At 41.5% G+C, this 26398-nt stretch overlaps 1 protein-coding gene across 2 annotated transcripts in view; it reads right to left on the reverse strand.

The window, feature by feature from the left end:
• Nucleotides 1-10361: 10361 nt before the first annotated feature.
• The window catches only part of Ednra (endothelin receptor type A), a 36794-nt gene continuing 20757 nt past the window's right edge, over nt 10362-26398 (reverse strand). For both annotated transcript variants that reach the window (XM_048333540.1, XM_048333541.1), the window contains exons 4-8: nt 21014-21212; nt 16776-16928; nt 14525-14658; nt 13987-14095; nt 10362-12453 (exon numbers count right to left, since the gene is read on the reverse strand). In XM_048333540.1, coding sequence (XP_048189497.1) covers nt 12313-12453; nt 13987-14095; nt 14525-14658; nt 16776-16928; nt 21014-21212 — 736 coding nt within the window. In that variant the 3' untranslated portion in view covers nt 10362-12312. The remainder of the gene's footprint in view (nt 12454-13986; nt 14096-14524; nt 14659-16775; nt 16929-21013; nt 21213-26398) is intronic.

Below are 26398 nucleotides of genomic sequence, written 5' to 3' on the forward strand. Positions count from 1 at the left end.
CTTTTACTGTTTGTTACCTCCTCCCTCATTCCCCCACCCTCCTCTCCCTCCCCAAATGTTTATACCACAAAAAAAGATTCTACTTTTTACGAGGCAAGCACTCTTGCCACTAGGCCATATTCCCAGCCCCAAGATTCTACTTTTTAAAATGGTTTTTATTTTCCCTAGCTAAGGAGACTAACATTCTTTATCAATAAAGTGAAGGCAAGGAAACATAGGACAGCAAGTTACTGTGTGACTATCCAGAATCAGCTCATCTGAAGGGAAGGCAGGGCCGTAGTTTGCAGTGGCGGTGATGGGAGGGGGAGTGAGGAGGAGTAAGTTATTCTCCAGTGGGAAGATTCTTAATCCCACCAAACAGTGCATTATATTTCTTTCTATTTTGGCAGCACTAGGATTAGAATGGCCTCATTCCTGATAGGCACAGCCTCTCCTACTTGAACTATATACCTCAAGCCCCAAGTCTTTTGTTTGTGTTTGTTTGTTTTTTAGCTACTTTTCAATTTGTATCCAGACCTAGGTCTGGATCTGGACTGCAATCCTTCTGTTCTCTCTGTTCCCCGTAGCACCTAGGTTTTACAGATGCGAGTCGCCATTCTTGGCCCAAATTGTACCTTCAAAAATGATACGTTTTATTCTAATGCATATTTTACTACATCAGTCTTTTTTGTTCCTTAGGTAAAACACAGGTAAAATGCAACTACAGTAATTGTGAAGGCATGAATAGATATTGTAGTGTAAGGTGTAGAGCAGTTAAGGGAATCTCTTAGCGAGGCTCTGATTGTTGGACAAACCAGAAAACTGTGATGAATAAGCAGAGCCGGCACGGAATGTGTGTGGAGGACAGGATGTGAAGAGTCACTTTATGTATGAACTTGACTGGACCTTGGGGTGCTCTGATTAAACGCATGGAGCATGTCTGTGGGCAGTTCTGGAGGAGATTAACATGAGTCAGGAGGTGATTCGAAGTCCAGCGGGCCGTCCTCACCAGGGTGGGGTGGGCCTCCCTCAAACTGTTGAAGGCTTTGGTAGACCAAAATAGATTGCATCAGAAAGAACTATTTCTCTCTGCTTGGCTTTGGCTTGGGACATCAGTCTTCTGCAGCTTTTAAAATAGATCTAGTTTATCAAGTAGGTGAAAGGTCTCATTGCTGAAATTAGTATAGAGAAGCCCATTAATGGAAAATAAAAACTACAATAAAGGTTTAAATGCTCACATTCTACTTCCTAACTAGAGCCCCAATTGTTGCAGTTATTTAAACATTTTACACTTGGTATCTTCTGAAAATGTGGGGGTTAGATTAGATGATTAAAAAAAAATGACTTTCTGCCCTCTAGTCTTTGATTTGCTCAGGTATGCTGAAGGAGTTCTTTTGCGGGCTTGTAGTGGGACACACAGCGACAAAGACAATATGCCTCTTTGAAGTGATGTGTGGCAGAACTATAAGTCATTGCAAATAAGTGACAAGAATAATTTGGTCTGGCCCTCTTCCCAGCTGGTTGAAAGTCAGCAGAGTTTGTTCTGAGGAAAATGTGTCCTCTTTGTGAGCTTCCTTATGCCTAACAGTCTTCTTGCCCAGGTTAGTTGTGCTCACACGTGATCCAACATGGCTTCCCATTTCTGTCCATTGTACTTTGATTCAACTTCATTCATCTGGCAGTATTAACTTAGCTGTGGTATTAACTTAGCCGAGCTTTGGAACTTCAGTCTTGTTATTTCTGAAGTTCAATGAAATGCCAGCACTAATGAATTGAGGAGAATGTTGGGGGATCTACATTCCTCTGAAGTCACGTTTTGTTTAATTTAATTGCATAGACCTGGGTTTTCAGCTAGGATGAAGGCTGAACCTGTACCAGGTCACTGATGTAGGGGAGCCAGCGCCACCTGGAGGTCATAGAAGGAAGGAGGCCACTGGGTAGGGAAACCTGTCTCTTATTTTAATTAATTAATTAATTAATTAATTAATTAATTAATTAATTTTGCCTGTCCTGGGGTTTGAACTCAGGACCTGGGCACTGTCCCTGAGCTTCTTTTTGCTCAAGGCTCTATCTCTTGAGCCACAGCTCCATTTCTGGCTTTTTGTTTATGTGGTGCTGAGGAATCGAACCCAGGGCTTCATGCATGTTAGGCAAGCACTCGAACACTAAGCCACACTCCTAACCCTATTTTATTTATTTATTTTTTTTCACCACACCTCAGACATATATCATTTCTCTGTGCTTCAAACAAACGCTCTACTGGCTGTTTTGAAATATTTAATTATTGCCAGTCATACTTATCCTTCTGTGCTATAGACCATTAGAAATTGTTCCTCTTATCCAGTTGTATCCCTGCCCTCGTGAAAGGCCCTTTGTCCATATCTCCCTCCCCATGTGTTCTCAGGCTACTATTCTCTGTACAGTACTTTTGTGAGATAACTTTTAGCTTCCACATGCACGTGAGAACAGAGGGAAAAATCGTGTTGTTCTTTTTATGTATTTCAACTAAAAAAAAAATCAACATTTCCCTCAACTACAAATGAAGGCTATATATCTCAGTAGTGTGAGCGGTACCTCTGACTTCACTCCAATAGAAGTCTCAGAAATTTGCAAAGTTACTGGTAGATTTTTCCAAGTATCACCTATGTTACCACAACTTTCAAATTATAATAGTTACTTGTCTTTCTGATAGAATTTATTATTTAATATGTTAGTAAAGAAGATTTTATTGTCAGTTTGATACATATGCACATATATACGTATATGTATGTGTATAAATATATATATATATACTTTCTTTTTTCCAGTCCTGGGGCTTGAACTCAGGCCTGGGCTCTGTCCTTGAACTTCTTTTGCTCAAGGCTAGCACTCTACCACGTGAGCCATAACACCACTCCCAGCTTTTTCTGTTTATGTGGTACTGTGGAATAGAACTGAGGGCTTCATGCATGCTAGGTGAGCGTTCTACTACTAAGTCACATTCCCAGCCTAAAAATATTTGGATCACTATTTTCATATAATTAATGCTCATATAATTTTAGACTAATTCTAGTCACGAATCCAGTCTAGTCTTTCTAGTCTAGTAGTCTAGTCCAAAAAATGGAGGGGGAGTCCATTAATCTGCACAGATTAAGAGCCCTTGTACCCTGGACCCTTTTCATGAGAATTAGTTATGGTGATAGGATTGGTGGTGTGGCACTCACAGAGTGAATATTCTTTATTCAAGAGTTTCCTGACCTAGCTGGAATATGTTTTCTTGTTTTGTTTTGTTTTTAGCAATACTGATATCTGAAGTCTCAAACGTTTACTTTGTTCCCTATCAGGCTCACTTAGTTTCAAAATATAAGAAGTACTAGATTAAATGGCTAAACTATTTCACTCAACAAATTAAATTGCTTTCTTGGGAGCATGACTAGAAAAGTTAACTCACCCATTGACTCACAAGCCTTGGCATTGTGGCAAATTTATTTCCCCTTTGGTAAAAACTCTAAAGCTCATCAAATGGCTCTCTTTCTTTCTCCCTTTTTTTCTTCTCTCTGTCTCTCTCTTTCTCTCTCTCACACACATACTCACATACAATGAGTTGTATGTTGTAGAGTGAGATGATTTTTTTCTTTTTCTATCATTACAGTTTATTTATTTTCCCCACATATCAACACTTCTCTATTGAGAGATTAAAAGATATAAATTAGCATTGATGCATTTACATTGAATGCTTTTATTTGGCTTTGCAGTACATACTGAGTGCTCACAGAAGGTATCAGATTAATGAGTCTGGAGACTACAGTCTTCTGTTTATCTACTTATTTGGGAAACAGAACATCTCGGAACTATTCAGTGTAAACTCTCTTGCCCTATGCAGTAATTGCCTTTACCTCAAACTCCTGACCCAGGAAACTCCAGAGCTTCATTTTTTAATCTATAATAGGGACAAAGCCACTAGCCACCACTTACAATGCTTGTATCGGTAGAGCATTTCTTCTCTTTTTCCTCATCCTTAAACTTTCTCCCCTGGCATTAGATTAGTATTCTGAGAGGCCTTTTCCCCTTCTTTTGCATTCAAATACTTAAGACCATACCAATTTTTGTTCTAGTTTTTCCTAAATTCACATTGTTCACTCTATCTCTTTCCATTCCCTATGTAGTTATTTTGCTCTATATGTTTGTTGTACTTAGCAATTGCTTCCTGGACTAAACAGAAACATAGGTACAGACATTTCCAGTGAAGAAGTTTCTCAAAATAATCAGCCACAGGGGTTGGTCTTGGTTCTGCCAGCCCTACTTCTACTGAACAATTTTCATGTACTGTGTCTGTCTGAATGCCCTGGTAAAACTCCACTGAAACAAAGCATTCTATGGGGAAAGGGCCTGGAAAGCACTGAAATGAAGAGTGTTCTCGGCTTGGTTTAGCACTGTATTTTCACCCTGGCAGATGTCAAGGGAAGACTTTGAATGTTCAGTTATCCAATTAAGTAAACCATGATAACCGTGTGGTAATAGCTAGTCTGTTTACCCCTGAAGCCATATCTGTAGGACAGAGCTGTGTGCTTAGTTATTTGCCTTTAGCCTGTAACTGAGTTGATTAGTTCCTGTCCGCTCTCCCACCCCCGGTTCACATCTATCAGGAATCTCAATTCCTGAATGGATGCTCATTTGCTTATGCTTTGGGAGGAACCTATAACTTTCCCTTTCAAAGGGTCTTGGGTTTCAAGTTTTATTTCCACTAAGTGAAAATAATTTTCAACATCTTAAACTTTGGGAGAGGGCTATTATTAAAAATGAATTAAAATACATGGTAGGAAAAATTAAAAATTACAGCCACAGTCACCATTATCTATAATCTTATTAGGTACATATAAACATTTTGGTGTATTTTCTTGTATTCTTTTTTCTCCTAGAGGAATGTGGATTCACTTTTTTTTGATATGTGGCCAAAACTTGCCTTGTAGCCTCAACTTCCAAAATGTTGGGATTAGAGGTGTGAACCACCATACCTGGTTATTTTTATTTTGTGTGGTGCTAGGGATTGAATTAAAGGTCTCATACATGCTAGGCAAGTATTCTCTACCACTTGCCTATCCCCCCAGCTCTATCTCTTAATTGCCTAGATTTGGTATGATATTCTTTAAGAAGCCTAGTCATCCTGACTGTATAAATGTTCACTTACCTTTCTCTAGACACTTTATAGCTTATGTTTTAATTTTATGGTTCTTTTTGGAGGCTCTTGGGTTTGAACTCAGAGCTTTGTTCTTTCCAGGCTGGCGCTCTACCATTTGAGCCACACTTTCAGCTCTTGTAGTCCTGGTTAATTTTGAGATAAGGCCTTGAAGTTTTGCTGGCACTGGCCTAGGCTGTGATCCTATTTCCTTCACACTGTGGCTAGGATGACAGGTATATACAGTTAACACCCAGCCTTTTCTGTTGAGATGGGGTCTCATGAACATTTTTTTGGTGGGGGGGTTGGGGATAGACTGAAACCACAGTCTTCCTGATTTTAGCCTCCATAGTAGCTGTGATGATGAGATGAATTATTTCTTAAGGCTTGTTATTAGGAGGTAAATCAACTGATTTCAGCTTTTTGTTTGTAAGCATTTATGTGTTTAGACACAGCGCACAAATATTCAAGCAACTTAAAATCCAACTTACCCATCAGAACTTTTTTCTCTCTCTTTATACTCTAATTAATTGCCATTACATATAGATATCAATGAAAATTCATTTCCTTGGAGAGACCCTTTCTGACTTTCTATACAGGTTGACCACTTCTAATTTAGAAATCAGAAATCCAAAATGTTCCAAAATCCAAAAGTTTTAAAATGCTACCAAGATCTTCAAAAGGCTGCAGTTTTTGAAGCACTGGATTTTGGAATTGAAGACCTAGGAAGTTCTACTTGTAAGGTCTACCCTAAAAATCTAAAAAAAAACAAACCACCAAATCTCTAAAACTAAAATAGTCTGGTCCCAGGCCTTTCAGTTAAGGATATTCAAGCTGAATTAAAGCTCATGGAACTTTGGTCTCCTAGCCATTTTCTGTATTGTATCATGCTAACGTAGTTCAATGCTATATACTTATTGACAACTTGCTACATGTCATCTAGAACTGTTCTAGGCACTGGGTTGTCATCAGAAAGCAGACAATATCTTTCATGGGAGTAGGAAAACCAAAGACAAACCAACTATTCGGTGATTAAGAAAAAAACATTATTTAGCAATATGTAACACACAAGAGAATTTTTTTAAAAAGTCATATGATAGGGTAATTTGGTGACTGATTTAGGTTATGTGGTTAGATAAGGTCCCCCCAAGGAAGTGACATTTACACTGAAAAACGAAGGACAATCTTACTTTTGCATACTGTGTAATCCACAGAGGCAAGAGCTTGTAAAACTGTATGTCATGCTGCATAATTTGTGGATGAGTGGAAATAAGCGTAACTCCCAAATGAGCCCGGAGTACTGAGACAACCTGGTGGAAATGGTGGTGGTGGTGGTGAAGTTGCACCATCACTTGGCCTCAACCAATTCTAAGTTTCCATGACAGCTGGTAAAGTTTCCATGTGCCTTATAGTTTGAACAAGACTCTGGGAGGCCATGCTGATTACAAAAGTGGGTTGGCTGTGCCATCTGGCTAAGACCAAGGAATTCTGTAATGCAAATGATTGGATGTCTGCACTTTTAATATAAAAGTCTGTGCAATAGGGTGACAATACTGAGAAATGTCATATTTGCAATGCTGCCTAACAAGTATCCGGCAATGTTAGCATTTGGAGAGGGAGAGGGTAGTTAGTAAACAGCCTGTTAATTTACAGATTCTTAAGGACATACATAGGGAGGGAAGAAGGGCCCATGAGACGGTCCAGAGCTTTCTCCCCCCCAGCCACCCCTGCGATGGATTCGGGACAGGGAAGTGAGAGGGACTGTTTCCTGTGTACTGCTGTGAGATTGGGAAGACATGTGTTAAATAATAACTTTAAAACCCAGCCACACAGACATTATGCATCCTCAGCTTATTGAAAATTTATTTCCCCGGAATGCTTCTACATACATTATGCACAGCAGATGAAATGATTTTGATGTAGCTCATATTTTTATTTTTCATGGTGGTGGCACTGAGTTGGAACTCCGGGTTTTGTGCTTGCTAAGCAGGTTGCTCTACCACTTGAGCCACTGAGCGCTCTGGCCCTTCCTTACCTTGGGTAATTAGCTGTTAATGTGTGGAGGACTGAGCTGGGAATGTAGTTCAGTGCTAAGAGACTTGCCTAGTGTGTGCAAGGAAGATCCCCTCCCTGCCTCCTTGCAGCTCCAGGGGCTGGCTCTGCTAGGCCCGAGCTGGTCAGCAGATTCAGTCCTTCCCTTGGGACCATTCGTTGAGAGGGAGGGGCAGGGCCCATCAGGTTTCACGAACCAGGGAACAAATGGAGCCAAGAGACTGGGTTTTCATTGTACAGAGGTTATATGCCCTTGAATCCTGAAACAACACACACATGCCCTTCACTTTTTTTGCATTTAATAGGTCTCATTTTAGGCTAGATTAACAATGTGAGGTTTTAATTGAAGTTAATCTTAAAAGTCATATTTGGAGAGAAACAGAGCGCTATAGTTTATGGACAGATGCCTTGGCTGTGGGGAAAAGTGCCTAAGTGGACTGAATCGGAGCTGTGCCCTGGAGCTGCCTGGGACTATGACTTGCCTGACAATACAATACTGTGTAGACGAAGCAAGGTCATGACTCCCATTTGGGACAAATCCATCACATGACACCACATACATTGCTGTACCTATCTTGACAAGATCAGAGTTGAATAAACAATGATTATTACCATGTAGATCCACTAGACAAAAATGACTGTGGTCAGGACTAAAAAGGAAAAATGTGTGGAATTCTCATATTCCCCTAGGAAGATTCCATGACTCTTCTGATTAGTTTCAGAGTTAGTAGTGCTGCCTCTAGTTTCTTACCTCCCAGAAAGAAGCACTGTTACAGACACTAGTGGATCCTGTTGATGTTAAAAGCGTAGCAGACTTGGAGAAGTTATGAGTTCCGGCTTCATCGAATCAAACATGAACATCCCAGCATTGTTCCCAGGGAAGGCCCATTTTGCAGTGGCAAATGTTATTTTCAGTCTCCTGATTCTAGGAACTGAGGCCTCATTCCCTTTCAGTTTTAGAAACAAAAAGTCAAAGAGCAACAGCCCTGACCAAATATAGACACTGGACTGTCTTTGTCACTGCTTAGAGGAAAGTATGACAGCAGCTTTTCCACATGTAGGATTCTTTTGGAAACTACTGGGAGTTTCAGTGTGAAGACCCCACGGGAATCCAGAAAAGATGGACTGCATAGAACACACTTGTGCCTTGTGATATAAGTTCGCATGCTTGAAGTATGGAGCAAAATCAATAAAGATGGCATTGTGCTAGATTCTTTCACAAAGAACGCAGTGGAGACAGCATCTCTGCCTGAGCGGGGAAGACTGTCAGTGCACTCCTTTGCTCCATGCATAGCTTTCAATGCTATGTCAGGGATTAGCAGCGTTATTAACAACCAGAGGGGCAACAGATTAATCGAGGAGTCACAGGATAAAATACGAATCCACAGGAAAATATAAATTAGGTGAGATGGCCTTTGAATGTGTTCCTCACAAACAACAGAAAACTGAATTTAGCTATCACAGGCAAATGCCTTGGTTTGTTCACTGCAAACCACAGAGACATCAGAAAAGCTGGAAATAGGGACCCGAGTGTGCTTTTTAATTTTTGTCATACGAAGACTGGCTTTCTTTATAGTGCTCAAACCTAGGTGGCCCAGACCACAAGCTTCCAGCTCTGCCACAGTGGAAGAGGGCTCTTCATTAGTTAGAACTTTACTAGAGCTTAACTAGTATGGGCGAGAACAAATGGCTCCTGTGGGCATGGCTGCGTACAAGACCCAGAGCTAGTGGGCAGATGGAGGAGGCAGACACAGAGACAGAAGAGTACAGTCCTGGGCCTTGAACTCAGGGCCTCAGCACTGTCCCTGGCTTCTTTTTGCTCAAGGCTAGCCCTCTGCCACGTGAGCCACAGCTCCACTTCTGGCCGTTTTCTATATACGTGGTGCTAGGGAATTGAACCCAGGGCTTCATGTATAGGAGGCGAGCACTCTACCACTAGGCCATATTCCCAGCCCCTCCTGTGAATATTCTTAAAACAGGATCTTGGGGTTTATTGAGATGTTGCATGTAAGGCATAGAGAATGAGACGTGACTTCAAAGTTTTTGTCTTAAGTCACTCAAAGATGAAACTGCATTTAGCCACATAGAGGACGAGTCTGGTGACGTTTTTTGAGGAGTTATCAAGAGCTTCATTTTGGATATGATGATATGGCATACTGGCCATCAAACAAGAGATGTCAAAGAATCTGCAGGATTTATGTACCTACTACCCTCCAGGCACCCTCCTGACACATTGGTTATTGATTATAATTGATGATTTTCCCAACCCTGCCATCTGGAAATGAAAGCTGTTTGAGAGTTCCACGAGACCTTGCCTGTCTGACTCACTGTTTTCTCTTTTATACCTAGAACAATGTCGGTGCACATAGAGGCTCAGTAAAATGTACTACAAGTCTTAATGAAGGGGTGAATGGAAGAGTTAATTGGTCAGCACAACAAAAATAGGTTGGTTGAGGATAGAGTACAATTAGGAAGCATCTGGGTAAGCAGGCAAATAACATGAGGGGAGAGATGGGCAACCGGAATCATGTAATGAACATTTTCTATAGAGAACTTTTTTTTTGGCCAGTCCTAGGCCATGAACTCAGGGCCTGAGCACTGTCCCTGGCTTCTTTTTTGCTCAAGGCTAGCATTCTGCCACTTGAGCCACAGCGCCACTTCTGGCCATTTTCTGTATATGCTGGGGAATCGAACCCAGGGCCTCACGTATACGAGGCAAGCACTCTTGCCACTAGGCCATATCCCCAGCCCCTTCTATAGAGAACTTTGTGAAAACGAAGAGACTTTTGCAAAGCTTCTGTAAACTTTTATTTTATTCTTAGGGGCCACTGCCACCCCGGGGCCTTAGCTTCTGGCTCATTTCTACAAAGTTACTTGGTGGAAAGATGTGGCAAAAGTAGAAGTTGAAGATATTCCTACGAGTACACCACAGTTACTTACCAGTCCATAACCAAAATGCACGCCGAAGCTTGTGTAGTTACTCAGAAATCTATGACTTTCTGAATTTATAAAATGACTTTAACATGTCAGAAACAAAATTACTTAAACAAAATACAACTGTCTACACACAATAGTGGGGACTCAAGGCTTAGGTGACAGGAGCATCTCACTGTGTATGCTGGCCCGATGGTGCACTGGAATCTGACTAACACAAAGAGAAACTCAAACAACTGGGAACCTGATACACTGTACTTACAACTCTACTATAATACAACCCAACACATTCGTTTACCTAATTTATCACCAGCAGTGTAGCTGGTGACGTTTGATAGAAAAATTAGGCAACTTGCCAGGATGAGAATAATACTTCACCAAGTGTAATGCCTTTGGCTTTAACACAGAAAACACTATGACTGCTTTGTCAAACAACCAACGTAGCAAAACTCTGTCTTGCTAACCCGTCGTTCGGGAACTTTACATGGTGCCCCGCCTACCCACTTATACTCCATTTGCAATAGGAACATAGTCCACAAGATGGATAAGCACAGGAGAGTCTTGCGTGTGAAGACTGACTGAGGTGGGTTGTTGTAATGAACAGTCACCCAGAATCCACTTAGACCGTGTGCTTTGTACAACCACTGGGCATTATGATTAGATTACTGAATCCATACAGTCCATTCTTCTTAGGTTTATCACACAAAAACTTACAACTGTTCACACACACACACACACACACACACACTCACTCACAAATAATGAAGGACTTTTTCTCCTTACAGTCTGTAAACATCTGGGAAAAGGCCCAGCAAAGTCACTGTGGACCCTTTGAAATGATGACCACTGGGAGTAGGATGGGGTGGGGTGAGGCCTTAGTTCATGCTGTCATTCCAAAGAAGTGACAAATCAAAGGTTCACAGTGGGAGTCACTGTACTCCCTGGTAGGACTGACTCCTCTGACCACTTGCAAATTAGCTTTCCTACTTGGAAAAAGGAACTACTAAAAAAACCTTACAGCTAGTTAACATTTCAGGAGAAATTAAAGAGACTAAAACAGGATAATATATATTACAAAACCCAACAAAAGTTTCCCCACCCTCTAAAAATATTCTTTTCCTCCTTAAGTATACTTTAGACACATTGCACTGAAAGTCTCAGACATAGTTAAATGGCACATACAGACGTGAAACATGATTTATACATGAAAAACTGGGCTTGTGAAAAATAGGGTTATTTTATCCAGATATTAATATTATTCTCTGCCATGTAGCCCAGGCTGACTTTGAACTTGTGATTCTTCTTCCTCCTTCTCCTCAGGGCTACGATTGGGATTATAGGCAGGCATCACCATGCCCAACCTGCAAATATTATTTTTGAGTTTAACATAAAAATATGTTCAATATTTTCTGGGGAAAAAAAGTTAGAAAAAGAAAATACAGGTTTTAAACATTTTCCTTCAAATAGCAGCTGTGGAGCTGCTATTTCTGAAGACCAATCTGTGTTGTATGTGCCTATGGCCTGTTTTTCTGTTGCAGTTTTAGAGTTCATGCGTGAAAAACAAAACAGTGATGTCAGGAACATTTAACCTCATTGCTTATCTCAACCTCAGTGTTATTTTTTTTGTGTTCTTTTTTTTTTTTTTTTACAAAATATATGTAAATTAGCTCAAACATTTCTAGGCTATTATACAGTAAAAAAAAAAATACTGGCACTGAATGACGTTTCAAAGAAAAGTGTTCAAAATCCATGCTATGTTTGGCCAAAAAAAAAGAAAAAAAAGTACTTAGTAAATTTGGTCTTACTCTCTCAATTCTTGTGATGACCAGTGTGGTAGAACACTGCGTGGAACCACCAGGAAAGATGGTCATGTACTCCAAATGATTTTCATGCAGAGGCAGCAAAAATCCTTCTGGTTTCCTTTAACAGGCCCCCACTGTCTCCCACTTCCTGCCATTTTTGAGTGTTTGGAGCATGCAGGATATATAAGCTAGGTAACGATTCATGGACTTTGTGGATATAAGCCAGTCCACTCTGTGCTGTTGGGTGAAGCCTTTGTAGAATATTTCGGGGGTGGGGGCGGGGTGGGACTGAGTCAAGGAAGCGGAGCTCAGAAGAGATTTCTGGAGACGTCGTTGCCAGATGACTGCCCAGCGGGACTTGACGGAACGTGGACCCATGTTCTTCAGTGGTTAGTTCATGCTGTCCTTGTGGCTGCTCCTCTCTGTGTTGTGATTGTTCTGGTCGTGGTTCTTCCACTGGATGCTTGTGCCATTCATGGGGACCGAGGTCATCAGGCTTTTGGACTGGTGGCAGCAGCAACAGAGGCACGACTAGGAGAAGGAACAGACTGTAAACAGCCTTCCAACCTTGTGCCTAGCCCAACACGGAGGCTGATGCAGGGAGGGGTACTCAGAGGATTACTCCACAGCAGTCCCCTCACCAGGGTGGAGTGGGCGGTTGCTTGCTCCTCAGCTCTAATTCTATTTGGCGAGTGGAGGAGGAAGGGAAGGCAGCACTTTGGGGCAGGGGGCTGGGGGGAAGGGGGGTCTCCTCAGCCTCCTCAGCTGAGGTGCCTGTGGGTGGGGAAGGGCCGCTGGGCCCGTGTCCACCCCCTGCATGGTGCCCCTGGCACCAGGGGCTGCACCTGACCCAGCAGGGCCTTGGGAGGGTAAGAGGAAGAACTTATACTAGAACCCAAGATGCTCTAGATTGGGCTCTTTCCCTTGGGTATGCGCCTTTTTAAGGAAGACCTGTCAAACGTAGGCTTCATTCTAAGAATTTGTATCTCATCCTTTTCCTTCCCACCTATTTAATATTCCCAATTAATATGTTAATAGCGAGCATACAACGTCACCGTCGGTATCTAAAGTGTAGTAGCGTGTTAGTGAATCCATTTGAGAAACAGCATCTGTGACATAACACTGGCAAGGTGATGTAAAACAATACGGCTGCCGAAACTTCCACACTGCTCCCTCCATTTGTATGATTCTTTGGTTAATTAATCTATCTCCTTTTAGATGATACATTCTGGAGGGGAGTTACTATGCTTTTCCTTCGCTATTCTATCCCTAACAATGATCAACTCGTCAGCATTCTCAAAAGCTTCACAGTGATCATCTGATTTTACAGAACACAGAAGAGGCACCAAGCAGTCCTGAGGGGAGTCAGACAATTAGCCAGCACAGAGCTGAGACATCAGCTTCCAGACTCTGTGCCTTTGACCTTGACCTCCACGTGACTCTGCCCATTAAGTACCATGAGCCTCGGTTTTTGCCTTTGCTCCCTGCTATAGTCATTGCAATATTGCAGGGTCATTGCAGGGACTGAGATGTAACACAGCCAAGACATGCTGGGGGCCTCTGCACTTTGCAAGTTTTGAAAACAGAAGGAAATGGATTGCAAATGAACTTATGGTAGCAATGCCATAAGCAGTTACTCTCCTGAAGAGGCAGTTGCTAACTAAATGCGTGATTTGACCTCATTTGGTGAGTTCTGCTAAGTCTAAGACAATGGAAGGGCAAAAATCAGTTTTATGTACTTAATCTTCCTGGAGCTCACTTTGGAGAATTTACTTAAAAAAAAAAAAAGTACTCAACTGCCATGCAATTAAGACAGTCCTTTTAGTTTTAACCTCCAAATATGCTGGTGTCAGAATAGACATTCTTTTCTGCTCTGCTGACAACCTGACACCTTTTAAGTAACAGGCTGTGATTTTTCACCTCTCAGATGAAAAGGAATATGATTGATCAAAGTAGTGTTAAGATTGGAATCGGTTGTGCCTATTGATTAACTAATCTACTCATTTGGCTGTCCTTAAAAAAAAAACAAAAAAAAAAAAAACCATGCTTGCAAAGCAGTCTTACCTGGAAACAATTTTTAAACTTCTTGCTCACAAAATACAGAGCGATTGGATTTATACAGGAATTCATGGTTGCCAAATTAATACCGATGTAATCCATGAGCAGCAAGAAACTGGAACAAAGGAAAAGGGTGTAGAATAATCAGATCGTATTGTTTTAAAATGTGCTCAGCGGTGCTGATCCCTGGGATAAGCATTTTTCTTGCCCAGAAGTCATGTCTTCTAAGGTGGCAGATGGAATTTTGTAAAGAAGCGCCCGTGCAAGTGGCAGTTTCAGGGCGGTGGGAGGTGTGCCGGGAGATCACTCAGTGCCTGGCTCAGCTGAAACCCTCCCGCACAGCCTCAGGAGCGAATGACAAGATTACAAACATGGCTTGCACAAATGTGGGGAGTTCGTGATGGGTTATGTCAGCTGAAAAAAAAAAAATCACCTTTGCAAATTTAATTTTCATGGCTAATCAAAATGTAAACTAGATGGGAAAACTTTCTAGGTGGGTAAAGCAGAGAACCCTCAGTTTCCTAGGGGGTGCGTGGAATCGTACCTAAGTAATTCACAGCGGTTTGTATCCATCTCATCATAGACAGTCTTCTTCAAAATACGGCTCAAGTGCAGAGGGAACCAGCAGAGCGCAAAAATGACAACCAAGCAGAACACGGTTTTTGCCACTTCTCGACGCTGAAGGAAAGAAAGGAAACACAGGCGCAGAGAGTTTATAGACTAGTTGAAACTCCTACTCAACAGGGGGAGGGGCATTGGAGGGGGGGAACTAAAGTAGGGGAGAACAGAACGGCCCCTTCACGAAGCCCCTCCTCCTTGAGGTCTGGAGTGCCAGTCTCTCTTGCAGGGGTTGTGCAGAGTGCTTACTCCTGTAATCCTACCTACTGTGATCTGAGCATCACTGTTTGAAGATGGCCTGGGCAGTAAAGTCCATGAGACTCTTAACTCCAATTAACCACCAGAGAACTGGAAGTAGAGCTGTGGCTCAATGTGGTAGAGCACTAGCCTTGAGCACAAGAGCTCAGGGACAGTGCCCAGGCCCTGAGTTCAAGCCCTATGGCTGATTAAAACAAAAACAAAAACAAAGCAACTTAAAGAAGCATGTAAATATGAAGTAGCATATTATTACTGTTCCAAATCCCTAATTATTTCCAGAGTAGGTACAAATCATAGTTCAAATAGACTTAACCATGACACTAATGCAAAAAAAGATAGCAACATTTAAAACACTTTTTCCCAGATCCATTCTAACAACTTCATTTATTGCAGAGATGAGCTAACAGTTTCTTAACATCTTCCCATCTGAAGTGTTTGAAAGAAACATGCATGCCTGAACAAAGTCACACTGAAGTTTCTTAATGAATCGCCTTGCTAAATGTTAATAAAAGATAATAGCTACCATTTGTATGACACATTGGATTTTACAAAGTACACACATGCACATCAATTCCTTTGGTTCTCATAATAGCACTGATTCACATATTATTAAGCCCAATTTACAGATGAGGAGTCCAAGTTCGAAAAATTGGTATACTAATTGAAAAGAGTTGTTGGTGATGAATGATGCTGGTAATTATAGACTCTCGTGGAGAGTCCAGCACAGCTCACATTAACTTCTAGTGTGGTGGATGTCTGTATATACTTCACCGCTGTGACCTAGAACTGTGACCTAGTACCTAGAATTATTAGCAACTAGAACAGGATGTACCAACACTAGCTTCCTATGGATGTGTTCAAATTCCTTCTAGACCTCTGGGTCCTCTGGAAGTGAATCTCTCTACATGCTTCATCTTATTTGCTATCATGAATCTTACTTTAGACGTTGCTTTGGGAAATGCATCTTGTATTTTCCACTTGCCAAATGCATGGTGCTTCTTCCATGCCTCTTCATTTGGAAGAGTCTTGATTTCCCAAATATATGTCCCCTGTCCTCTTCTTCATCAAATACAATTTACCCTCCAGGGCATGATTCAATTTCCCTCATTCATGAATAGTTTCTCCACTCCTTTGTTTCATGTACCTCCTGGCTTTCGAGAGTATAGGCTACTTGGGTTGCACTTTAGTTCTGTTCTCTCATTGTTTTGTGCTTGTATTTCTACAAGTGGATGGCAAGGCTTGTAAGAGAAGAAAGTTATAAGCTTCATTCTGCTCTGGCATAGTTCTAAGCCCAGTGCAATGCAGAGATACCTATGCACATGTGCTCACTATGCTCTTGGCAAGATCACCATGTCATTGCTCTTTGTGCCCATCCCTCTTGGCTATCTGTTTCACAGGCAAGTTCCTTATTTCACAAAAGAAATCCCTAACACTACAACTATAAAGAAAGCAGTTACCAGGTAGTATTTTTAAAAAGGAAACTAGGTTAAATGGGTTATGCACAGTATGGTCATGTATCACTTAAGGACAGGAATGTATTTTTAGAACTGCATTGTTAGGCAGTTTTGTCGTTGTGTCAACCTCAACAATATGCTTAGACAAGCCTAGTTGTTATCGCTTACGATGTACTAGGCTGTATGATCAGCCTGGTGCTCCTAAGCTTCAAACCTATACAGATGTTTCTGCACTGATAGGCAATTGTAACACAGTGGTATTTGCACATATGTAAATAAATCTTAGCATAGGAAAAGTTCAGTAAAATAAATCCTAGGCAATGAAACATTCACAGTTCTACTATTATTTGATGGAACAAGTGTGTATGTGGTTGGATGAAAGCCGTTAGGAAACAAATGAATGCAGATGTCAGCCTGAGAACTTCTGAGAGCCCCAGCCAGGTTTCCTGATTGTAATCCACGTACCTGTTTGAGATGCTCACTGAGGGCAATCCTCAAGCTGCCATTCCTTCTGTTCAACATCTCACATGTCATGAGGGTGTAGAAGATCGCAGTGCACACCAAAGGCATGCAGAAGTAAAACCCAAAGAGCCACCAATCCTTCACGTCTTGGTAGAACTGTCCAGTGAAGAAAAAGAGGGGCAAAGGAATATAAATTAATTGTGGGCACTTCAAAATCTTTGTATTTGTAGATATATTTTTATATTTATGTTCTGTGCCTGGAATAGGGGTTGTGCTAAAAAAAATGTGTGTGTGTATGTGTGTGTGTTTGTGTGTGTGTTTTCTAGTTATGGAGCATGAATGCAGGGCCTGACTGCTGTCCATGAGCTTTTTTTTTGCCAAGGCTAGTGCTCTGCCACATGAGACACAGCTTCACTTCCTGCTTTTTGTTGATTAATTAGAGATAAACATCTCACAGACTTTCCTGTCTGGACTGGCTTTGAACCCTGATCCTCAAATCTCAGCCTCCTGAGTGGCTAGGATTACCTACATGAGCAACCAGTGCCTGGTAAAGTGTGATTTTTTTAATTGAAAATTTTTAGAAATTATTCTGGCTTGATCATAGCACATTAAGAAACCGCATATGAAAAACATTATGCTGACAAAGATACTTTTTGTAAGCTGAAGTTGAGTTTTGTTACACAATGGAAGGACCCTGATCAACAAAAAGCACTCCTTTCTGAGGCTCAGAAAATATGATTTGAGACACGTTTGTCTTTATCTATTGATGGATGTCAACATTTTGAGCTTTGTTGACTTTCGATGATTGTAGTTAATGTGACCATCTGCAAGGTTCTGAGTGGCTAATCTGGGTAGCTGTGGCTTAGAGGAGTTAACCCTTTGCCTGGTATGCCTGCAATGTGACCCCAGAGTTGGCTGGAGTCAATAACTCTCCCCTCTCCTTCCTTTAGCCTCCCCCCTGGAAACTCCTGAGGCAGCTCTGCCTTATCTGAAGGCTGCCTTAGCATCATCTCGCTGTGGATGGGACTTTGTAAATACCAAGATTGCTCAGATCTGTGACTTTCGTAAAGGAGAAAACTTAATACCTTAGATAAATAAGAGTTGGAAAATGATATCTTCATTCTCAGTCCCATTAAATTAATTACCAATCTGGGAGATAGACTTCTTTAACATGTCTCCAGACTGTTTATTTGCTAAAACACAGCTTCCTGTGACATCTGAGTTCCCACAGTGAAAAAAGAGAGCCTGCTGCTCTATGAAAAACTGGGTGGGTTCTGAATATGGGAAGGAGCTCAGCGGGCTACACTCATAGTATGTCTATTCAAATAATGGCTCCTAAGCCAGGGGGCTAGTGCCCCATGCCTGTAATTGTAGTACTCAGGAGGCTGAGATCTGAGGATTGCAGCTCAGAATCAGCCCTGGAAGAGAGAAGTCTATGAGACTCTTATCTCCAGTTCACCAGCAAAAAAGCTAAAAAGAGACGTGAGGCTCAAGTGGTAGAGAGCCAACTTTGAGCAAAAAAGCCAGGAGAGCCTGAGGCCTTGCGTATATGCCTCAGTACCAGCATACAAAGAAAAACAATGGCTCCTGCATACCAGAAGTTCAGTGAGTTCAGCCTGTGGTGTTACCATAGACCCCTTTGGGAGTTTGATAAACGCTGTAGTCTATTCTAAGAAGGGTACTGTTACACGATAAATCAAAATATTATGTAATTCTAATGGAAGCCAAGTACATTTAAATGTAGCCAATTACAATGGAATGTGACTATCAAAAATAAAATTCTGATACAGTGGATGTATTTACCAAAAAACTGAACAACCGATCTGATGGTGGCTCTCATAACTGGCAAAATGATCAAATGGTAATGAGCACTTGTGTTTTATGATTACCCAAGTCTGTTCCAACCAGTGGGAAACCCATGGTACTCTTAAATACTACTGTGGTTTGTTGCCTATGTTCATAGTTGAAGGAAATGATAGATTTCACTTAGAAACTAGGGAAAAATCAATGTAGTTTCTTTCCTACGTCTTACTCCCTCAGGTGATGTGCAAACTCCCAAAGGAGTTAGGTTATTGAAATCTGCTTAGGCAGGTATTTTCCTACTCTTCCCACCCCAAGCATGTACTGCAGAAGGATTTTAGTCTTGAGTTTTGAAAAGCATCAAAGGACCCCTCCTTTGTTCTGAAGTGAGGGGCAACCCCTTTCTTTTCTTTGAGCATGCCCCCCCACCCCTGCTGCCCTTTCTGATTTGTTGTCCCTCTTCCCCATGCATTTCTGGTTGAGTACAAATGACCCGCAAGCAGCTGCAGAGGGAAGGAAGCTGACCCTTTGGGCTAGATGGAGTCCTTGCTCCACATGACAGAGGCCTGTTGAGAAAAGGCTCACAAGTGTCTTTTGAACTGATATCATCAGCAAGAGATTGGAAGGGCCTCAGGTCAGTCTAGGGTAGAGTTGAGGAGGGAAGAATTGGACAAAGAGGGGAAATGAGAAGAGAGAACAGGGCTTTAGACTCAGCATGAATTCGGAGGCACTGCTGGTTCAACTCAGACCCTTTACTGCTAGCCTGCCTGCAGAGTTCTGCTCTTTGCTTGAAAATTTATACAGAAGACCCAGACTCAGTAAAAGAACTCATTTTATTTTGTCCAGCCCCGGTGATTAGTATGTTTTTCTCAGGAATACCTAGACTAGTGTCCACACTGCCTAGATTCTGATAACCTGCTACTGTCTTGTGTATGATTATGAAGAAATGGATAAATAGAAGACTTCAACTTCAAGACTGCCAGTTGGGCAGTTGTCATAAACTTTTTTTTTTTTTTGCCAGTCCTGGGGCTTGGACTCAGGGCCTGAGCGCTGTCCCTGGCTTTTTCTTTCTTTCTTTCTTTCTTTTTTTTTTGCTCCAGGCTAACACTCTACCACTTGAGCCACAGCGCCACTTCTGGCTTTTTCTGTTTATGTGGTGCTGAGGAATCGAACCCAGGGCTTCATGCACACTAGGCCAGCACTCTACTGCTAAGCTATATTCCCATGTCATGAACACTTTTAATTTAAAACAAGAATTCTCATTTTGTGAATTCTCTACTTTAGGAATGAGTACTTTTTGCAAAAGAAACATGCATTTTAAACATGTTTCCCAAACACTTAAAGACATGGGCAATCTGAAGAGAAATATTGATGTGGTCAGGTGAACTGAAGAACATCTGAATATGTTAAACTAAAATACCTTTTGAAATGCTTTGCAAATTTGTTATTTGTGTATCAGACCTACATGCTACACTTTGAACCAGTAAATCTATCTTTAAAAATAATTAAGAGGGAACCAGGAGTTGGTGGCTCATGCCTGTATTCCTAGATACACGGGAGGCTGTGAACTGAGGATCAAGATTTAAAGCCATCCAGGACAGGAAACTCTGAGAGACTCTTATCTCCAGTTAACCACTAAAACTTTGGAGCTATGGCTTAAGTGGTAGGACACTAGCCTTGAGCACAAAAGCTCAAGGACAACACCTAGATGGTGCGTTCAAGCCCCAGTACACATGCACTCTTTCACACACACACACATACACACTCAAACACACATACACAGTGCATTTCCCTAAGAAACATGAAATAAGCATTTGCATTTTATTAGGCAGAATTTCTTATGCTGTATTCCTTATTATAGAAACATAAGATTCTGTACATATACATCTTGTGCCTTCCTTTGGTAAATGAACTTTAGAATTCTTTTTTTTTCCTTGTCAGTTGTGGGCTTGAACTCAGGGCCTGGGTGCTCTCCCTGAGCTTTTCTGCTCAAAGCCAGCGCTCTGCCACTTGAACCACAGTGCCACTTCTGGTTTTCTGGTGATTAATTGGAGATAAGAGCCTCATGGACTTTCCTGGGCTAGCTTGGAAGGCAACCCTCAGATCTCAGCCTCCTCTGAGTAGCTAGGATTACAGGTGGGAGCCACCAGTGGCCTGCTGAACTTTACAATTCTTAATTATGCTACAAGACAAGATTAGGAGGCAAAATTGCTCTATTAGGGAACTAAACACTGGCTTAACGTCTCCTTTCCATGCAACTGTAGAATGTCTGAACTGACAAAGTACAGCGCCCCTCTCTCCACTGGGGAGATGTCAGGAAGTTTTAAGATGATGGAGAACCAACACCTCCTCCCTCGTCCCCAACACCCAGTTAATTCCTTTTAAGCTTTGGTAAATTTCACATTTCATTATCTTTAATTTAGTGGATTGTGAGACCGTACCTCCATGAACTTCGATGTGGCATTGAGCATGCAGGTTTTGTGCTGCTCTCCCCTGTATTCAAAGGGGACCATGACGAAGCCGATGGCTTCAGGGATGGCCAGGATAAAGGAAAGGATCCAGATAGAGACGATTTCGATGGCAGTAATCAAGGGAATTCCAATTCCTTGTACGCGACTCCAGGAGGCAACTGCTCTGTATCTACAAAAAGAAGAAAGAGAAAAAAAATGCGGTGGTAAAATAAGGTCGTTAAGATATTGTAAACTTATTTGAACTAAGCATAAGTTATAATTCTAGAGAGTTCCTTCCCATGGCCAATGACCAACTGTTGGCTTTTAAGGCATTTTTGGTGAGTCCTGGAATGAAAAGCATGATGAGTTCCATTCATTCAGAATCCAAAGTCCAGGCAGGCCTGAGTCTGAGCTCTGTATTTGAGATTTAGTGAACTCTTGAGAGAGTTTAGACTGTAGCAACAGCAGAGTGATAAGATAGGCCTGGGTGTTTTAATTGGATGATGAAAAGAGTAGTGAGAATTGCTAGCACTTTTTACACTAACAAAATAGCTATATCTATCCCTCTTTACATGTTAAGGAAAAAAAAGATAAAACATTATCCATGAAATGGCTTTAGATATCACTGAGTCAACAGTGACCTTAGACCATGTATCTTCCACCATCAAAATAACATCATTGTGTTTGTAGTGGGTAGCAATGTAGTAAATATTATTTTTTGGTAAATGTCAAAGGATGGATGACTCACTCATTATAGTTCTGTTCTAGAGTATATAAAAATGAGTTAAAAATACCTTGGTTCCTAATCTTAAGGGTTTACAATCTAACCATAAAAAGTTCATAAAGAGTTTAGGATATAGGGCTGGGGATATGGCCTAGTGGCAAGAGTGCCTGCCTCATATACATGAGGCCCTGGGTTCGATTCCCCAGCACCACATATACAGAAAATGGCCAGAAGTGGCGCTGTGGCTCAAGTGGCAGAGTGCTAGCCTTGAGCAAAAGGAAGCCAGGGACAGTGCTCAGCCCCTGAGTCCAAGGCCCAGGACTGGCCAAAACAAAAACAAAAACAAAAACAAACAAAAAAACTTTGGCATTAAGAAATTATGCCTTACTTTTTAGCAGCTAATATGGTAGATTTAATGTTGTATGTATTCTACAGCTAACATTTCAATAGAAAGAACACACACGCACACACAAAGATAGTAAGACAAGGATTTTCCCCCATCACTTTTACTGATCTTTAAACTATTATTTTTCAATGATTATTATGCCATAATAAGCCTCTGAAGGCAGTCACAACTGAATTAAAATTATATTCTAAAATTGCTTTTTTTCAATTCAATATTTTTATGGTGGTCACAATTAAATGTCACATGACATGGCAGTGTGGTTTAGAAACTTGGTGCTCTTGGACCTGTGAGATGGTCTGATGCTAAATGCTTTCAGATTTACTATTAAGAAAAGATTTGGGACATGGCATGATTTTGTGGCTTCATTTTTGAAATTTTTTGTTGCTGTTGTAATGGAAAGGAAACCTTTTCTTTTTATAGCTTTTAGGAGATAGTGCCAGGAGACTACAAAACAGACCAAAGCATTAGAGACAGGTGCTCTTGCATTTTCAAGACATGCAACTTACCGTAGAAGATTACTCAAGAAAACCAAGAAAATGTACAAGCTACCCAGGCCGTCAAGATGAGACTCTATCGCTTACTTATTTAACTGTTAAAATGTGTCTACATAGTATAGCTGGGAAAATACAACTCTTTGGAATCATGATGTCTAATTCTTTACCAGAATTACGTGCAGATTAATAACTGTAGTTTTAGGTACTTATGGTGATGCTATATAGTATATATAGCCTGATTTTCTGGAGGAATGTTTTACAAAACCTTTTGGGGGTAAACAAGATTTGTATACAGTAAAAGTCTCTGGAGAAAGTCCAGGTTTGTTCACAATGGAATAAAATACAATCATGCAAACAGACCAAGAAAATCGTTTTTGTGAGCTAATCTAGATTGCAGTGAGGAATCTATGGTTATTTCCAGTAAGATAAAGTTCTTGTTTAATCTTGCTTTCCTTCTTTGTTTGCTTTGCTTTATTGCCTTATTGAACAAGGGAGCCCCGATGTCCAGTGAAAGCTCAAGGGAATGGGCTGTCAGTATCTCAAGACTGTCGGCTAAGTTGTAGCTGCTACCGCCTCCTTTTCTTAAGCTCAATTAGGTGATTTAAATACACACTTCACCTCATCATAAAGTAATAAATCCAAGTTTCTCAGCCAGGATTTGGAGCAGAAGGTGCTTTACGTAGGGAAATGGGATCAGTGAGTTCTTAGGCTAAATACATCCACAAACAAGCTTCCTTTTATAATGTGCTACAAGTTCCCAGAATATTACGCACTGCGGTGGTCTCAATCGTATTTCCTAAAAGCCATGTGTCAAAGGCTTGGTCACCAGCCTGTGGCCCTTTGGCCCTTTCTGGGTAGTGGTGGAACCTTTAAGAGGTGGAGACTAATGGGAGGAAGTGCGGTCACTGAGATCACGCCCTTGCAGGGGTCTGTGGGATACGGTGGCTTCCTCTCTCTGCTTTCCCTCCACAACACTCCACAACACACTCTCCACCATGGTGTGCTGCCTTACCCCAGACCCACACGCCAAGACCTCCCAATCTGTGAGCCAGAACTAACCTCTCCTCCCTAGAAGCCAAGAATCTCAGGGATTCTGTGAGAGTGATGGGAAATTAACCAACACAGAACCCACTCATGAAAATGAAACCAAGGGCTGGTGTGGCCACACCTTCGGCTTGGTCCCCAGTGAGTGTGGGGTGCCTGGGTCAGGACCCCCGTGGGCAGACTCTGGGGGGAGCGTTTTCCTATTACATTGCCTCTACCTTGTCATGTGGCATGCCAGAAGGACAAATGGCACTTTAGTTATGTGAAGACGTTTGTGGCCATGCATGACATTTTCAATGTGGAGGCATTTTAAGCATGTACATTGAAGGTATGGACTGAGATAGTCATCATGTTCAAAACAGACTTAAAAACATTGTAAAATAAAACTTAAATCCCAAAGACATCCCATCAACTAAATCTACTTTCATTTTTCTCATTCTTTGCCATTGCTGTTCTCAGAGGCACAGCTTGAAAACATACTATAATTATATCCGTTCCAACTTTATGTTTTGCTCTGTTTATGTGAGGAAATGATTGCCCATGTACCTACATAGGTATGGCATTTATCAATTTGGTGCCATAGGATTATACAGTATTGACACCATTTGCTGAAATCTTTCTCCTATGTTGGCACCACTTCTGGTGTTCCACGGTCGTGAATGACAAAATGCTTGAATATATGTATTTGCTTTCTCTTTATGAGTGGTTTTCTAGCTGACTTATCTTAAGTAGAATGGGGACAGCTGGATCAGGGGAATGAAAGAGTAGCTCAAGTACCTTTTTTTATCTTATGAGATGTAGGTTTAGTTATGTTGTCCAGGCTGGCCTAGAACTCACTACGTTGCCCAGATCCAACATCAAACTTGGGGAGTCCTCCTTCCTTAGCCTTGCAGATTCTGGGATTACAGGCATGCGCCATCACACCTTGCTTAAGCACCTTGAAAAAGTTTCTAACAAGTAAGTGTCTTTTGGTCAGTGCTTGCCTTAGAATTTGTTTATTTTCTCCAATTTTGCCACTTCTCTACGTTAAAAGGGCACTGCTGCCCATCTTGGAGAGTGACTATTCTCCACATTGTTTATGATTTATACCTCTCATGTTACAGACAGACTGATTTCCACATGAACGTTACAGACCAAACTACTAGCAGAAAGAGTCTTACGGAGAAACCAGGTAAACTGGGTTCAAACAGACCCACAACTGCATCTGTGTATTTTTAGCTTGCAGTGGCTCATCCATCAGTGGAGCCTGGTGCCAGCAATGGCGGGCTCCACACCGTAGCCCCAGCCTTCTGGAACAGAATGTCCAGGGCCTTGCAGCATGCACGAGGAAGATGAACGCTTCTGAGCTGACACTTCCGCTGTCCCCTGCCAAGGTGCCGGAGGAGTGCTCTGTGTGGATCCAGGAGACGAGCTCAGTGCCAGCTGAAATCTACCACCCACCCCTCGCTGGAATGACAAGAAGAAGAGCCCCCTGAATTCCTGACCCACAGCTTGGTGAGATAGGATAAAATAATTATCTTTAAATGGCTGACTTGGGGATCGTTTGTTATGGGCGAGAAATGGGGTAGCCAAATTAACCAGTGGCCTGATCTTGACAGTCGAGTAAGATAAGAGATGAGGAACTAATGTGACAAGGAACAGGCCCCAAACGAGATCCCAAGGGGCCCCGGCCAGTCCCGTCCCCTCGCATTCAGCTCTTCTTGAGTCTACATGCTGGATATACAGCATTTAAAAACCACATCTTCAGGAGAAGAAGAAGAAACCAAGTCCAGGTCTAAATAAAACAAGGGGATTTTTCAGAAAAATCCCCTTCATGCTACTTGAGTGACAGACCACTACCTGATGATTGGAAAGGATGGGTTGTAAAGCTGACATCAGCTTTTGAATTTGAGGCATCAAACAAACCTGCCTTGTGAATGGGCCTTTGCAACTTCTCCAGGTACCTAATTAAACATCATGTTGCAAGAGTTGTTAAAGGAGTTTTACCTTTTTATAGCCTCTCTTACTAGTCACCTTTTAGCTAAGTGGGATCTGCACCTGACCCACCCTATCATCTACTTTAAACATGACTGCAACTTTACAAAGAAGAGCATCTGATACCCCCTCCACCTCCTGCTCTCCTTCCTCCCAATCCCCAAACTCAAAATGACACATATAGCATGCAAAAAAACAACAACACACCCCTATCTTAATAGCTGATCACTCATATTTTCTTGGGAAAAGTTCATTCATTTTAATGCTTTAGCATTAAAAACTTACTTTGATCCCCCGAGCAGGGTCAAAATTTGTGCCTTTTTCTAAAATTCCTTCTCTTGTTCAGAAGAGACTAAGAATGTAAGATTAAAGATAAATAAAAGTTAAAGAAGAAATTAGTAAAAAGGTTAAGCTCAGACAAATCTCAGTTGAGCAATGAAAGGTCATTCTTCCTAGTAAAAACCTTATGCTTTCTCTTACCGTTTTGTTTATTTCAGGTTGATCAAAGACTAGTAGTGAGAAAGTTGGGGCTTTTCTTTGATCTTTCAGTGTTCTGTAATCACTGAGTGATTGATGAAGTAATAAAGAAATTCAGCAGGGCTTAGATGGATGTTTTTCTCATTTGCCCTAGAAAAATATAGCCTCTCGTTGCTAAAATGAGAGACAATTATCCTACTTAAAATATTAAAAATCATTGCAACTCTTCTGGGTTCATAATTTGATTCAGCTCAGAG

This window comes from Perognathus longimembris, chromosome 24, assembly GCF_023159225.1.
Source record: "Perognathus longimembris pacificus isolate PPM17 chromosome 24, ASM2315922v1, whole genome shotgun sequence".
In the NCBI taxonomy this organism is placed as follows: Eukaryota; Metazoa; Chordata; class Mammalia; order Rodentia; family Heteromyidae; genus Perognathus; species Perognathus longimembris.